Genomic DNA, 17,118 nt, shown 5'->3' with positions numbered 1-17,118 from the left:
GCAAAATAATGTCATGTACAAGGAAAGCTGTTTATTGCCTTAGTCATCCTTCCTAGCACAGCTCAGGGCACCTCTGCAAAGCCTTGTCTATTCCTTCATCCATGCTTCGATTAGAGTTTGTATAAGATGATTTATTTATGTGCTCTCTCTCTCTTGTACAACATCGGTCCTATAGAAGGTAAGATCTGAGTATTTGTCCTTTCAATCCTAGCACAGAGCCTGGTACTAGGTAAATCCTCAATCGGTATTTTATGAATTAACTAGTGAATACATTCTGCATTTTTTTCACATTTTTAATTCCCTCCTGTCCCCAAAAGATCCCATTTTCTTTAGACCTTCATCCTTGAAGGTTAAACAATTAGTGGAGTATTCTTTTCCTTTCTCCATACATTTGCATGGAGGGGTGGGAATTTCCTTGCCTCTGGAGTGTGTGTGTGGGGGTGGGGTGGGGGTGGGGAGATATAGGGGACTTATACTTCTGTGGCCACATGTAACATGTCTTGCTGGTCCAGTTGAGCAGACCATGCTCAGTCCCTCTGCAGGCTCTTGCTAGGCGTGGCTGTCCTCAGGACACCTACTTTCCTCTGAGGCCCTATAATAAGTGGCCATCACTGCGTGGAAGACTTCCCTTTGCTGAGAATGCCTGCCTGTGACCCAGTGTATGGGTTTAATTGTGGCTTTTTTTTGTTTGTTTTTTTGGTTCAGGGCAGATATTAGAAAACCCATCTGTTTGTGGTCTAAGCTTTAGACTCCAATCGGCTTTATCAGACATAAAGCAGATATTTTCATCCCCATCTGTTTGATTTCTGTGACTGTCTCTTGATTGGTCCCAGCTTGGAGCTGGGTGGGGAGGGAATTGGGGAGAATTGGGACAGGAATATTATGTATGTGTTCTTCCAAAACCCTAATAATTATCCTATTATTCTACCATGAAGGAATCAGGAGTTATTCAAAACTCAGCCATCTGGAGGAATCTGTAGCCATATAATGATTTTGGAGAGAGATTCTACTTCACAGGGTTAAGAGGTGACTGAGATAGAACCTTATATGTGAGAAATGCCTTATACTACTTAAATGAATGAATAAAAAAGTTTGTGGGCAACAAGTTACAGTTTAAACTCAAGTAACCTGAGGCAAGAGAAGAAATGGATTTTCCGTTTTCGTCTATCAGATGGGCAAAGACCAGAAAGTTTAATAATCCACTGTGTTGGAGAGGGTAAGGGAAAATAAACAATCTCATACATTGCTGGTAGGCATGTACTTTGTTAAAAATAATCTGTGGAAGGGGTGCCTGGGTGGCTCAGTTGGTTAAGCACCCGACTCTTGATTTTGGCTCAGGTTGTAATCTCAGGGTTGAGCCTCCTGAGGGCACTGAGCTCAGTGCAGAATCTGCTTATCCCTGTCTCTCCCCTTTTGCTTGTCTCCCTGCTTGAGCCTGCTCAATCTCTTTCTCAAAAAAAAAAAAAAAAAAAAAAAAATCTATGGAATGCAATTTAGGTGTATCTATTAAAAAACATGTGTGTGGGCAGCCCTGGTGGCTCAGTGGTTTAGCGCTGCCTTCAGCCCAGGGCGTGATCCTGGAGACCTGGGATCGAGTCCCATGTTGGGCTCCCTGCATGGAGCCTACTTCTCCCTCTGCCTGTGTCTCTGCCTCTCTCTCTCTCTCTCTCTCTCTGTATGTGTCTTTCATGAATAAATAAATAAAATCTTAAAAAAAATAAATAAAAAATGTGTGTACATGGCCTTTGACCCAACAATTCTATCAGTATTTTATGTTTCTAGAAATTTATACTATGCATCTAGAAACATGCACAATGACAGAGTATTCGTTGTCACATCGTTTACAACAGCACAAATTTAGAAATTTTCTGATTATTCAGCAGAAATGAGGGTGCGTCCTAATGGGTTATTTTTAGCTATAAGGAAAGCTGAGGACACTCCTGGTACACTAATACGGAATGGTGTTTCCAAGATTGTTTCCAGTATTGACAAATGGAAATAATCAAAGTGCACAACACTGAGTAAGTTATGCTATCATTTAAAAAAAGAGAGAGAGACAAAATGTATTTGCTTGTAATGCTTTTATCTGGAAATATACAATAGAAGCTGATAACACTGTTTGCCTCTGGGAAGGGGAACCAGATGGCTGGGAGAACAAGGTTAGGAGGGAGACTTTGCTTTATAACATTTGTACCTTTTGAATTTTAAACAATGTGAATATTTAATTAAATTAAAAGGTGCACGTGCATACACACACATGTACACTTTGGTTTTTATTTTAATTAACAGGAAATATTTTTGGGTATTGGGAAGAAACCAAGCATCAGTTTCCTTAGACAACAATCGCAGGAGAACAATTGAGGAAGCAGGAATTAACTCAAGCTAAAAGGGATAATTGATTAGTACAGTTGGGTGGACAGTATGCACGCTCTGATGGTCAAACCATGTGTACTTACATTTGAATTTGGGCTCTGGTGCTTTCAGTGTGACTGTGAACGAGTTAGCTCTTTAAACTTCAGTTTTCCTTTAAATAATGGATAATAATAGTATCTGACTCACAGGATTGCCATGAGGAAAGCATGAGAGAATGTGTATATAACCTGTATAAAGGTGGGTTCCCATGTGGTCCTGTTCTTCGCTTAGACTCACATTCAAAGAGAAAAACAAGTTAACAGAGAAGCTTAATCAAAAGCAATTCAAGTGTTTACTGTACTTTCTTAAGAAAATTCCAAGAGGGTAATATATGCATAAGAAATAGCTACACTTAAAAAAAAATTCTGTGCCTTCAATTTGATCACCCCTCACTTTCAACACAGAGTAGCTGTACTTGAAAATCTCTCCTTATTCCACTCTCAACTGCCAAGTAAAACTTCTCATACTCACTCTGTCGTGTTTTCTTGGAGCTATTCTTTTTTTACTGCCAGGAGTTCTCTTCATTTCAAATATAAATCTTCTTGCCTCTCAGGCTTACAGTATTTTCCCCCAATGTGTGGATTAAGGCCCATGAACTGAGGATATGGGGGCATGCCAAGTAAACCAAATCAGAATTTTACTAGTGGAAGTGGGGGTGGATGGGCCTAGAAAGGGATGGAAAATAGGTTTTAAAAATATTCTTAGATTAATAATTTTGAGCCCCCATTACACATGTAAGGAATTTATAACATTGCCTGGCATATTATAAGCGCTCAATAAATTTTGGCTATTAATATTATTCATAATAACCACTTTTCCACAACCTGATAATACTAACATTAACATTTATGGAGAGTCTGCTATGTGTCAAGCACTGTTCTAGCATTTTATGTGTCTTCACTCTTAGAAGCTTTACAACAACACCATAAACATAGGTCTTTTAGTAACCCTCATATACCAATGAGGAAACAGGATGTGAAGCCAAACCGTTGGACTCTAGTCCTGTGTTAGCCGCCATGTTGGATTGCCTCTAAGTCAGGTTTTTCTATGTAATGCATTTATCAGGGATCCAGCCAATTCAATCCTTCCATACTGGATGTTTTCCCAGGGTTCTTTTCTACTACTTTCCATAGTCCTTAGGGGTCCCAAGTGAGATATGAGCAAATAATACGGGTGTTGGGCACCTTCAAGTTCCTGGGATGACAACTGCTATTGGATACTGAAGATTTCCGGCTCTGGGCCAGCGAGGGGCCTCTGCCAGTGAATTCTTAATGAACACATTTGATGGTTCTCTCCATTGCCTCCCTAGTTACCTGTCTACTAAGGAAAATAATTCCAGTGCTAACCAGATCATTAGATGCCCATAACGAATCAGCTTATTCTGGGGGATATACTAGAATATTTGTTTCCCAGCTGCTAGTGCAACAGGAACTGGAGTCTTGATATATCCATGTATTTTCATTCTTTGCTATCAGGCTGTCCTGGCATTTAATCTATCAATTCAGGGGAAGGAGGAGACCACCCAGAATAAAAGAATCTTGGCTTAGCTTTGGGCTTCATGTTAGAATTGTTATGTGAAAAGTGAGAGAGTCTTCAGATCCTTGCTTTGCTGAGAGAGAAAAGTGTTTCCCAAATTCCAAAAAGCTTCCATCTGTATATCAAGAGTAAAACTTGGAGGCCTGAGCTAGTGTTATTATTTTGAGCCATGATGGAGAAAAGAGAGAATATGATATAAGGAAAGTTTCTATACTGCTGGAAATAGAAAATCCTTTTGGTTCAGGGAGGTAGAGCTGAAAGGAAGAGAGAATGAGAAAGAGAGAGAGAGAGAGAGAAGTTTTAGTTTCTTCCTCCTGCCAATTTCAAATCTCTTGGCAAAGTGGAGAATATCTGAGGTGAAGAAATGGTAGGTAGTAAACATATCCCAAACAAGTTGAGGGGGAATCAACATGGAGGGGCTGGACTCATACTCCATGTTCTGACCTTGAAAGGGGATCACCTCACCTGGCACTGCAGGTCAGGTGGGGCAGCCCCACGCAGAGAAAGGTTGTGTGATGTGTCAGTCAACGAGCTCTGGCCCCATGCAGCTGCCACAGTGTGCTTCAATGGGAGATGTGGATGAAGCTGAGAGACTGGCTTGGTGAGCTTCACCATGGTGAAGGGCAAAGTTGTCCAGAAGAAGAGGGTTGGAACAGTGAGTGCTGGAGCAGTCAAGAGGAGACTGGAGCAGATTATGGGGGTGCTTGTGGGGCCAGTGAGGTAGCCTCTGTCGGCAGTGGGGAAGGCCAATGGGAGCAATGGGAGCAATGACTGTGTGGTGCCCCAGCAGGAGAATGGATACTGGGGTCACATTGGGCTTGGACACCTCAGCAACAACAGCAGTGACAACAGAGCCCACACCTGTCCTCAGGTAGGAGATGCTGCAACCAGAGGAGAGTGTGGTCCCAGGTCTTCCCTCCATAGCCATGAAGGCACTATGCTTCCCTCCACACCTAGAAAAAGTGTATGTGTGAGTTCCTGGAGAGACGAGACATGCTGTCAAACTCAGCAATTGTTGGAAGACATTGGGTTTACTCCAATAAGACTGCTGGGAGCCATAACAAACGGAGACTGTCCCCCACCCCTCCTGGTTCCTAATGTAATAGTTGGAGTAGGAATTTCTTAGCAAGTTATAGAAAAATGTAAAGTGTGTGTGTGTGTGTGTGTGCACATATGTGTGCACATTGACCTCAGGGATGCTAGGGGAAAAAAAAAAACATATATTATGTCCTGAATTATGTCCTTCCCCCTGCCCCAATTGGTATGTTGAAGTCCTAACTCTAGGTACCTCAGAATTTGACCAAATAAGGAGATAGGATCTTTAAAGAGGTAATTAAGGTAACATGAAGTCATATGGATGGGCCCTAATTCAATATGACTGGTGTCCTTATAAGAGGAGATTAGGACACACACATACACACACACACACACAGAAAAATGGATGACTGTGTGAGGACACAGCGAGAAGGTGGCCATCTGCAAGCCAAAGAGAGAGGTCTCAGGAGGAACAACCCTGCTGACACCTTGACCTTGGACTTCTAGCTTCTAGAACTGGAAATAGATGTGGGAAAATAAAATGTTTGTTGTTTAAGCCACTCAGTTGGTGGTATTTTGTTTTGGCAGCCCTAGCCGACCAAGACGGCAATCTGGATTATGAAACATTTAGGGTGAAGCTAAGAGTTTCAGAGGTCCAGAAGCGAGTTATGGGCCTAATATAGACTCAGAAACAAAAGAAGCAACATAGGATGATGGAGAGGCCTGGTGTGCCAGAAACAGTCCATGTAGGGCTACGAGGTGGTCCCAATACATGCTATTTGATTCACATTTTAGTAAAGTTGGAATTTCTTATCCAGAATTTTCCCAAACCAATTCAGTGCCAGGAGGCAACATAAATCACTCCTACTTTTCCTCCTATGCATAGAGAGTAATGATACATGGCAGGCAAAAACTGAGTGATGCTGAGTTTGTAAGTGGTGCTGTGTCCCAATCAAGGGAGGAGGTACTAGTGTTTGGGTGGATGGGATGACGATGGAGGAAGAGCAAAATATCTTTATAAACAGTCTTGTTTTCATCTCTTTCTAAGATGCCAGTTGCCGTGGTCTCTCAGCACTGTGACAGACAGTCCCAGACTCAAAACACAATGTGATTTATGATATCCATAAATCACAGAGCTAAACGTTATGATTAAATCTCATATTTACAGCTAAGAAGTCAAAAGGGTTGGTAATCATTTTAAATATAGGATTATGGTTCCTGTGTCAAAAATGCATGATTTTGCACAATCTGGCGCTGGTGTGAATGCATTAGTAAAATTGGATATTGCACCCACATATCACCCAGCCAGGCCCGTCTGGGGTCTTGGTCCCTGGGCCTGTGGAGATGAGACATAATGAGGTAAAGGGAATGTTCCAGTTACCTTAGTGTGTTTCTCCACTGTCTCCACTTTGAGTTGGGAACCATACAGGAGAAATATATATTACAGTTGTACAGTGAATGTGGGATTGGATGAATTATTTGCCAAGGGAGGTCATTCTTACTTTGTTCCAGAAGAACTGACATCTCAAGACACCATAAATTAAAACTTCATCTGTTTTGCCACAATTCTTCTCTTCTTTTTTTTTCTTTTTTCCCTAGCCCAGTCACATAAGCAGTTAGTTCAAATATGCTGTGGTGGTGATGCTGCCATTAATTAATTTTTCTTTACATCAATGGAGACCTTTGGCCAGTGGGGCACATTAAAAATAAAGACCCTAAACATGAGCATTCCATCTGTCCCCGATGCACTGGCATTCCCTTCAGCCACATTTTCTTTTCACTCTTACTGGAAGATAGTGGGTTGATAGGCTTGTAAAACTACATTTTTTTTTCTTTGAATTAGCTATAGCATATAGTGTTTTTTGTTCTGTTTTGTTTTTTAAATAATGGAATCTCAATTTGGTTCCTGAGGATCCTACTGTACTCTGCTCCCATTTCTAATCTCCGTGATGATCATGCGGACATAAACACATTGCATTAGGTGTCTTGTGAGGAAGGGGCCAGGGTCACACCCACAGCTTACTTTTCCCCCTGAAGAGTTCAGGTCAACTTGACAGAGTCTTTATCAAGCAGTGCTGAGCGATGCTGGTGCTGAGCTAGATGGGTAGTGGAGGCAGAAAGAGGAGCCCAGAGGGTCCCTTCCTTCCTAGAATCCCTGGCTCTGGAAATTAGTTTTTGACACAAGGTGTCAAATGATTTGGGGTTGGTTGTCTGATACAGACAATGTGAACAGTAAGGATTTAGAGAAGAGCCCCTGGAGCCCAAGTGAGCCAGGAAGACTTAGGGAAATCAACAACGAACTTGGCAGCCAAGAGATAAAATCCATCCACTTGGGTTCATTTGTGAGAGTGAATATTCTGAGCCTGAACTGTGTAGTCAGGTTCATACTTCCTTAGGGAATAATCAAATGAATTGGGCATATCTTTTGGCTAAATGGCAGCGAGATATGATCTAATCTCCTATGTAGGGTGACAAAATTTAATTGCATGTTCTGAGGGAAGCATCATGATGTTTGCATCCAATGAACACCTACCGCTATCCACTGCCCCCGTTACAAATGTCTTTAAATGGACATTTATTGGTTACTTCTCATTTAGCTCTCTCATGGGGAGAGGAATACTAATATTATTCCATTACAGTTGGGGCTGAGGCTTAGAAGAAATTTGCTGAACTAGGGGAGAAGAAAAATTTGTTTTCCAAAGGTGAGAAAACCCAGGACAGCAAGAGTAATCCTGAAACAGAAAATCTATTTTCCTCTTATTGTAGAAATTAAGGTGTGTTTTGTAGAAAATTTAGAAAATGCAAGCACGTGTAGAGAAGAAAATAAGAACCATCTACAGTTTAACAACCCAGATACCTCTATTATTACCTCCACTTACACAAATATGAAAGCATCATAAAAACTTCTCTGAAATTGGATTGTGTTAATTAAGTATGAAAGTAAAAAAAGTATGCTTTTTTTTTTTTTTAACTTACTATCATATCACAAGTATAATGGTAGAAATCTTTAGCACTGCCCTGTGTCTGGCTCACCTCTCCTCTTGCGCACATAGTAGGATGGCATTTTCCTCCCCACGTTGAAGGTAGGTGGAGCTAGGTGACTAGTTCTGGCCAATGGGCTGTTATGCAAAGTGAGGTGTGTTGCTTCTGGCCTTCATGGGACTATCTTGTCCTCTCTTTCACTGCCAAGAGGTTGGTCGTACGTTTACCTGAGAGTTCAGGGCTCTGGGTGATTGCATGGAGGGAGCTTCCCCCATTCCCTCCTGCCTCATCTCATTTAGATGTAGAGTGTGAACAAGAGAAGCATTTTTGTTGTGCTAAACCACTGAGATTTTAAAAGCTGTTATTGCAGGACAACCTAGCTTGTCTGAATTAATACAATATTTTCTTATGTCAGGAATTCTCCTGAAAACGATTTCTAGCGACGACAGTAATTTTTCATTATATGCATACTCTAAATTTTATTTAGTCATCCCCCTATTGTTAGGCATTTATTTGTTTCACACTTTTTTTTTTTTTAAATAGCACAGCTGTGAAAACTCTCAAGTGCTTATCTGATGGATTCTCACGAGAAATTTTTATAAATGGAGTAGTTAGGTCAGAAGAATATGAATGTTTTCAAGGCTCTGGATACGAATTGACAAACTCTCTCCAGAGATGTTTTTTTGAGTTTATACTTCCTTTGGCAGCACACCAGAGTACCCTCTTTCAAAGCGCTGTTACCAAAACCATGTCTTATAAGTTTAAATCCTTTTTATTTTATTTTTTTTGCAATTTTAAAGAAAAAGCAATTGTCATTTTTTTGGAATAACAATGAGTTTGAGCTATTTTTTTTTCAAATAAATTTTATTTAAATTCAATTGGTCAACATTGACTTGTCTTTTTATGCCCTTATGCCTCCTTCTATGTTTGTGAATGTTACGAAGTGTAGCCTGCCCTACTGAGGCTCTTTTGTCTTTTTCTTGTTGATTTGTAACTACCCTAACATCCTAACTGTTAAGATTCTTGTTGATTTAAATATTTTGATATTTTACATAGTTTCAGAGAGAAAAACGAGACAGATTTGTATGGGATAGATGTTCCCTAAGGAGAGTTAATTATAGCCTTCAGAATGAGGGAAGAAAGAAGGAAAGCATATGAGGCGTGCCTGTCCGTCAGAGATGCTCCCTGAAAAGCCATCCTGCATGAGGGATGAAGGGAGGGGACTCCCTAGTGCTCTTCCTGTGACTCGGTGACACCAACTGTCATGGTGTCCATGGGGTTCCCGTGCACAGATGTCACCCAGCCTGACGTGGACCCTAGCATTTGAGAGAGGTCGAAGTTTCCACAGGCAAGGCTCAAACACTTTAGTAGGGGAACACAGGATTGCAGGGCCCTCACCTAAAACAGGTCTCTATCGCTGAAGAGGTTTCGTTGAATAGAGGAGGTGGGACTGGCACAGGAGTTGACTGTCCAGTGCCCTGGGATAGAAAGAGAAAAGCAACGCAGGTGTGTGGGTGAAGTACAACACGTGTGCAGAGGAGGAGGTGTGCACTCCTACCTGTGGGCGCAGGTGGAGGGGAATGAGAGCACTGAGGCCTTGACATTTGGCTTGGTCATGAAAGTTGGGTAGAAATTCGCTCTTCTGAGACATACATATGCTAAATGTGGGGCATTATTGAAAACAAGAATCCCGTGTTTATCTGAAATCCAAATTTAACTGCATCCTGTGTTTGCTACCATGCTAGAAGCTGATGGGGGTGAGGGCTCTGGGGGAGCCCTATCGCTTTGGCCTCTTGTGGGGTAGGAGGGGCACATGGCTGGAGGAGAGTGTGGGGTCCACCACAGGATTCCGATTGCTAGCTGTAAGGGCTGCAGTGCTTAGAGATGTTATGAGGATTTAATGAGAGGACAGATATAAAGTCACTTGGTAAATGTTGGTGAAGTGACTTGGTGAGTGGTTATTTATTTATGCTTTAAAAGATTTTGTTTATTTATTCATGAGAGACACAGAGAGAGAGGCAGAGACATAGACAGAGGGAGAAGCAGTCTCCCTGCAGGGAGCCTGATGCGGGACTGGATCCCTGGACCCCAGGATCACAACCTGAGCCACCCAGGTGCCCCTAGCGAATGGTTATGTTTTTTAATCTCTCCTGGCGATGGTAAATGGTAAATTTACCTTAGGACCTAAAAACAGCCCATGGGCTACACAGAAAAGTAATCAAAATATATATTTTTTTCATTCTTGAAGAGATATTTAGATACACTGTATAGAGATGCTTTTCTGAGAGTCCTTACATTTTTGTTGACTTGATTTATTATTATTATATTTTTAGGGGGTCACATACTGCATGACCTATCAGCTTGCTTGGAAATCTAGGCCTCAGATTCCCTACTGCATCAGATTCCCATTGTTTGCATTCAATTGTTGTATAATAAAGGAAGGAACAGGTTTCTGTAGCATCCTATATTCAAATTCTGGGTCCCCTGAAGGGCCTCTGCCAGCTTTTGTTTTATGGAACTCCACACGCTTAATCTTTCTCAAATTGTTTCGTGACTGTCTGTGGAGTTAGCATTATTCACTCCAGAAGGTCAGGGACCTTATTTTGTTCTGCATTCAGCTCTGAGGCCTGTGAGTTGCTGGTGTTTGTCATTCAACAAATACTTGATTGATTAAGTGGATCGCCAAAGGAGCTGGGTTCTTTCCGTGGGATCCCTGCTTTCTGTTATCAGGCAGGTACTGTATGTGGAATTTGTATAATGGATGTCTGAATTTCATATGTGCCAAGATCTCCCCTACTATCACTCCCCTACTATTTACTTAATTATTGAGCATGTTCTAGATACCAGGTACTGGCCTAGGCCCTGGGATACAAAGATAAACAGATAGTCTCCATCTTCAAGGAGCTTGTAGTCAACTGGGGAGATGAAAATTTAGATAATAAAGTTACAGTGATATCATGCTATCATGGAAGAATGGACTGGCTACAACATATGAGCATCCCAGGCAGACGAATCATTTGACATTCTTCAAACTGATATTCCTTTCATGTATATTCAGTGTATTATTGGTGTGAATGTAGAGAATTCTCTATAATAAAAACTGTTCACCTTTTTCTTTTTGTTCAAAATAAGAGATTTATGATAGTCACAGAATGTATCAGAATAGCTGAAACATTTCAGGACTACAATTTTTGAAACCAGGCAACTTTTTGGGAAGCCTACTAAAGTGTTTAAGATTTATACAACAACATGACCCATCTACGCCGGGCAAATATCAACCCTACATGTATTGCTTGGTTTCAGAGTTTTGCGAGTTCCAACTATGACCTAAGGTAAGTGTCTCAGAAATGGCCCGTGTTTGTTTAGAACGACTTCTCATGTCCAGGGCAAAAACCCTGAGTAGTGAAAGGCTTGTGAAGATGTAGAATGGTTCCATTTTGGATCGCTATTTACTTTAATACTCATCATTAATTCATATTTCACCTGTTACCTGAAGACTCATCTATGGAAACTTGAGGTAACTGGCATCATCCATCAAGTTTATTCCAGTGATGTTCTAGCATCCTGTGTTTGTTGGTGTCTTGGGCAGATGTCCAGTGGCTCTGCTCTTCCATTTGACTCTAGATACAGAATCCCTAATGTCAGTCCATGGGGACACAGGGAATTTTCCCCAGGGAAGAAGTATTGGGAATCCAACCCTAAAGCTGAATTAAAATTTTATAGGAGCATCAAGAGAGGTGGAGGGGGAGAGATTATATTCTGGTTTGAGGAATCACACATGAAAAGACATATAGAGACAGGGAAGACGGAGGTGTGTCTGGATTACTCCCAGCAGCCCAATGTTTCCAGATCATCAGGTGGTTCAAGCAGTTAGGAGACAAGAAGGGGTGAACAGGAGCCAGAGCCAGAAGACAGCAGGCCAAGGATAGTAATTTCACCTTTCAGTCTTGGCCTCACAAAATGAGCTAACAATTTTTTTTAACATATTTACAAAACATTTTCCCCCAACATTTCTCTATGAAAATGAAAGAATATATAGGAAAATTTAAAGACTAATACAGTGAATACCAACATACCCACCACCTAATTTTAAATTAACCTCTTTCTGTATTTCCTTCACCCATTGCCAAAATGTGACCCACAGGCCCTGGCGGCCCATAGCACACTTTCAAGGGCATCCTTGAGGTCAAAACAATTTTCATGGTAATCCTAAAATGTCCTTTTTCTTTTTCTTTTCTTTTTTTTTTTTTTTTTGCTGTGTTGATATTTGTAATGATGGGGCGGAGTGAGAATAAGTAAGACTCTGGTGCCTTAGCATGAACCAGGCACTGGAACCCACTATACCAATAGTTGTCATATTCTTTACTGCCACTCACTCATTTGTATAAAGAAGGCCTCTATAAGTGACACATTTTATTACATCTCAATTCTTGGGTACCTCTCTTTTTAGCATTTTGGGTGAGGAAATGAGAAGCATGCCCTGCTGCTCTACACTGAAGTCTGAGGATAACCTTGAGGAAAAGGACTTGTGTGATGATTGAATTGCCAGCTGAACTAGCAGCCTTTTTCATGGAACATCAATGTTTACTTGCAAGAAGGGCTGTATTCCTAGAGCTGTCTTAACAAATGGTCTCAGTGTTGGTGGCTTAAAATAGCAGATACTTATTCTCTCATAGTTCTGGAGGCTGGACGCCCTGAATCAAGGAGCTGGCAGGGTTGAACTCTTTCTGGAGGCTCTGGAAGAGAACCTACTCCTTGTCTCTTCTAGCTTCTGGTGGTGATGGGTGTGCCTTGGCATTCCTTGGCTTTTGGCAGCATCACACCAGTCTCTGCCTTGTCTTCACATAGCCTTCTCTCCTTTGTGTCTCTGTGTCTTCTTTCTTATAAGGGACTCATCACTGGATAATCCAGGATAAGCCCCTCTTCTCAGGCTCCTTAAGTAATATTCACAAGTTGCAGAGATTGGGAAGTGAATATATATCTTTGGTGCGGGGAAGGCATTTTTTTTTTCTGCCTTCCACAATGATTGACTGATAAACTATAGTTATTCAGATTTGGGTATTTGCCAAACATTTTCTTGGAAATGAACAAAGAGAGCCTATCACTTCAAGGAAAACAACTGATATTTTTGTTACCAATTAGAGAATTCAAGCTTTCAATGAAAAAGAATTTTGGAAAACTCATATGTATTCACCACCATAAGCTTAACATTTTCACAATACTACTTGAAAGCCAAGTTTTTTTTTTTTTTTGATGAGATTGGTAGTGATATGACTATATGGGATATCTATCTATCTATATATCTCAAATATATATATATCTCATATATATATATATTCTATAATGAAATGTGTCAACATTTGGAAATTTGGAAATTCTGCATGAACCAATATTACCCAAATGGTCAGTGCTTCATGCCATAAAATTATAAGTAGATAAAAGGTCCATTCAAAGTACAAGATAGGCACTTCAGTCGGCGGACAGAAGAGGCGGGAGCGGTAGGGAGTAACGCCACCCCGCTGACCGCAGAGGACTCAGGCGGGGGCTTGGCCCCAGCTGTGGCCTCTGCCGCCGCCCGGTGAGGCGATGGCCAAGGTTTCTGTGCTGAACGTGGCGGTGCTGGAGAATCCGAGCCCTTTCCACAGCCCCTTCCGGTTCGAGATCAGCTTTGAGTGCAATGAGGCCCTGGCGGACGATCTAGAATGGAAGATCATTTATGTTGGCTCAGCTGAGAGTGAGGAGTTTGACCAAATCCTGGACTCTGTGCTAGTTGGCCCTGTCCCAGCAGGGAGGCACATGTTCATCTTTCAGGCTGATGTCCCCAACCCATCCCTCATCCCAGAGACTGATGCTGTGGGTGTGACCGTGGTCCTCATCACCTGCACCTACCATGGACAGGAGTTCATCCGTGTGGACTACTACGTCAACAATGAATACCCCAATCCCGAGCTGAGGGAGAACCCACCCCTGAAGCCAGACTTCTCTCAGCTCCAGAGGAACATCTTGGCCTCAAACCCCCGAGTGACCCGCTTCCACATCAACTGGGACAACATGGACAGACTAGAGGCCATAGAGAACCAGGACCCCACCCTGGGCTGTGGCCTCCCCTTCAGCTGTGCTCCCATCAAAGGCTTGGGTCTCCCAGGTTGCATTCCTGGGCTCCTACCCGAGAATTCCATGGACTGCATCTAACTCGAGGAATCCAGGCCCTACCTGGGCCCAGCCGGGACTGTGGCCAGTCTCCTAGCACATCTGGAGAGGGCAGCTGGGCCTCCTGGACAATCCCACGGAGGCCATCTAGAGGACTTTGGGGCCATCAACTATACCCAAGCCAGACGTGGTTCTGAGGAAGGAGCAGGCCTCAGGTCTCTCCCAACCCTGACCCAGAAGGATCAGCTTTTACCTCTACTGCCCAGGCCTGTAAGAAGCAGGTACTTCACTTTTTAATTCTTTGTGACATGTGTCTTTTCTGTCTTCCACACACACTATAAATTCCACCTGCAGGCCTTTCTGCCACCATGCTCCTGTGAGTACCATTGACCCAGAGCTCTTCCCACAGACCTCCCTGGCTTGCCTTGAGGATTTCTTGGTCAACGCCTGGCAAGGCTCCAGGCCTGTTGAGCCGAAGGCTCTGTCATTCTTGTCCCTCCCCAAACATCTGAGCAAATCCACCCAGCTTTTTGGAGTCACAGGCAAGGAACCAAGCTTGGTTAGAAGGTGGACTTGGACACAATTTCTGTCCTCCTAGGATAGTTTTTAGGTCTTTTAATCCAACAGCCTCTGGAAAAGTCTGTTCCCAAAGGTATGCTTAGCAGGATGCTAAGGAATGATGGTTGACTCCTCTCCGTACAACCACCTTCCTGTCCTCTCTTAATTGGATCTGGCTTTTCCTGGAGGCTGCCATGGTGGGAAGGTGGCAGATTGGTGGAGTCTGTCTCAATGCTGGCATCAGGGCCCCTCTGCCTGCCTTAATCTGCCCTCTGCGAAGACCTCATGCTCTTGCAGGCACAGGAAACCATAGGGACCCTGAAAACCTCTCCCCTTGCCATGCTCCCTGCAACACCCCATTCCCTCACTGCTATGTGGATGCAATTGTGATTACAGTTTGTATATTAAAAGGTTTTTATGTTAAATATGTTTGGTTGATCTAAAACAACAACAACAACAAAAAAAAAACAAAGTACAGGATAGATCAATCAATTTTAATATAACAGAGTATGAAAAATTTATTGATACGTTTTCAGATTCCATGTTACAACTAACTTTTAAGAAACTATCACTTTTCCAGTTTGGGACAGTATGAAAAATAATCTGAAAAGACTATTGCAATTCTTCTCCCTTAATCCAATACAATGTCTGGATTTTCTTCATATGCTTCAACCAAAACAACCTATCATAAAAGATTGAATGCTGAACCAGGGGAATCTCACTGTCTTCTAGTCAGACAGACATTAAAGAGATGTGTAAAAATAGAAAGCATTGCCACTATTCTCATTATTATTTTGTTGTTTTGGAAGATAGAGTTGTTTCTCATAAAATATATATTTTTTTGTGGTAACATATAATAGTTTTTCAGAAATGATTACTAAAAATTTAAACATGTTCCTGATTTAATTTAATGTAAATTGATAGATATAGTCCATAAGATAAAAACTCTTTGGGGTCCTTAGTAATTTTTAAGTGTGTAAAAAGGTCCTGAAACCAGGATGTTTGGGAAATGCTGTTCTAGAAGTTTGGACAGAGCAGTGGAGGCTGAGAGTATGGGACCTGATGGACTCTGGGTAGAGGGAGGGAGTTCCAAATATGCTAAAAGGCAGGAACAAGGAACAAAGCGCAGAAAGGGCATAGCATATCTGGAGAAGATCAAAGCAGGCCAGTTCGGCAGGAGCAGAACATTATAGTTGTGATGCAGTGGGAAACCCAAGTTTTAGGGTGGTGTGAAGCCAGGCCGTGAAGGACTGTGAGTCTGGCATGTGGGATTTATCTGGAGGCAGTGGGATAGCACTGACATTTCTAAAAAGTGGGAGTGCCCTATTAGATGGTGCTGCTCAGGATAGGGACCTGAAGCAGAGTGTGTGTCCTCTGGTTGTTGTCGATTCAGGCAGGAGGCAATGAGGGCCACACCCAAGTCAGTAAAGGAAAACTGTGAAAATACAAAAGATTGAACACATGGGGCAGGCATTTTACAGAACCCGCCCCCCAACTATCCATGATATACAATGAAAAAATGAGTGAAAGCAATAAGACAAAGATAAAGTCATTGTTATGTCCCACATAAAAGCAGTAATATGACATCTGAAGCTGTCTTTTCAACTGTCAGATGAAAAGATTTCCACTCATTCCCCGCCCTTCTGTCTTCTTTAATTTTACAGACTAATTTTGTTAAATGCACATTGATTTGCAAAATTCTTGGAGAGGACCAAAGTCCTACTCTTTGGAACAATCAACAAAATTTTATCCTAGATCACTCAGTGGAATTTACATCGGAATTTAGAATTTATGTTCTGGTCTAGAGGGATGGAAGAGCCAGGTCTGTTTACTGAAGGAGAGAAGGAATTTCTTAGAAAAGAATGCACCCTAAAGGAAGAAAAGAGGGTCCTAATGCTTTCAGAAAATGGAGGTCATATTCTTAGTCTGAGGACATGACTGAGTACCACAGTGCACAAAGGATGTGCACTGTCCTATCATTCTCCCATTTTCCAACAACGGCTTGTGCAAAGCCTTCTTGGTGACCAAACATCTCCTGATTATATTCCCTCTGCTAGACTATACTTTCCTTAAAACTGTCTTTACTTTTGGCTCCTATGCCACCACTTTCTCTTGTGACCTCAGAACACTGTTGATCTTCCTCCAGAATTCTGTTCTCTGTACCCCTTAATCTTTTGACATTTCTCAGAATTCTGTCCTTGGTTTTCTTTTCCATTCATTCATCCTATATTCTCTTCCTAAGTGATCTCATCCACTTTAATGTCATACTGATCAGAACATAAATTCCATGTGGGTTGAGGATTTATCTTCTTCACAGATGCATCACCAGCCCCTAGAAGAGTACTCAGTATGTTGTAGATGCTCATTAAATATTCAACGAATGAACGATTGCCATTCACAGGTAAAATCTACATATAACCTCAATAAAACCTAGTCACCTTGAGT

The 17,118-nt window shown here is 41.9% G+C and overlaps 1 protein-coding gene across 1 annotated transcript; it reads left to right on the top strand.

Moving 5' to 3' along the window:
• Nucleotides 1-13,432: 13,432 nt before the first annotated feature.
• On the top strand, nucleotides 13,433-15,102 carry LOC112659813 (histone chaperone ASF1B-like). Its single transcript, XM_035710512.2, has one exon. It carries the CDS (start codon nucleotides 13,552-13,554, stop codon nucleotides 14,155-14,157), a length of 606 nt encoding a protein of 201 aa, XP_035566405.1. The 5' UTR covers nucleotides 13,433-13,551; the 3' UTR covers nucleotides 14,158-15,102.
• The last annotated feature ends 2,016 nt before the right edge of the window (nucleotides 15,103-17,118 follow it).

This window comes from Canis lupus, chromosome 35, assembly GCF_003254725.2.
Source record: "Canis lupus dingo isolate Sandy chromosome 35, ASM325472v2, whole genome shotgun sequence".
In the NCBI taxonomy this organism is placed as follows: domain Eukaryota; kingdom Metazoa; phylum Chordata; class Mammalia; order Carnivora; family Canidae; genus Canis; species Canis lupus.
This window is presented reverse-complemented; position numbering and strand designations above follow the sequence as displayed.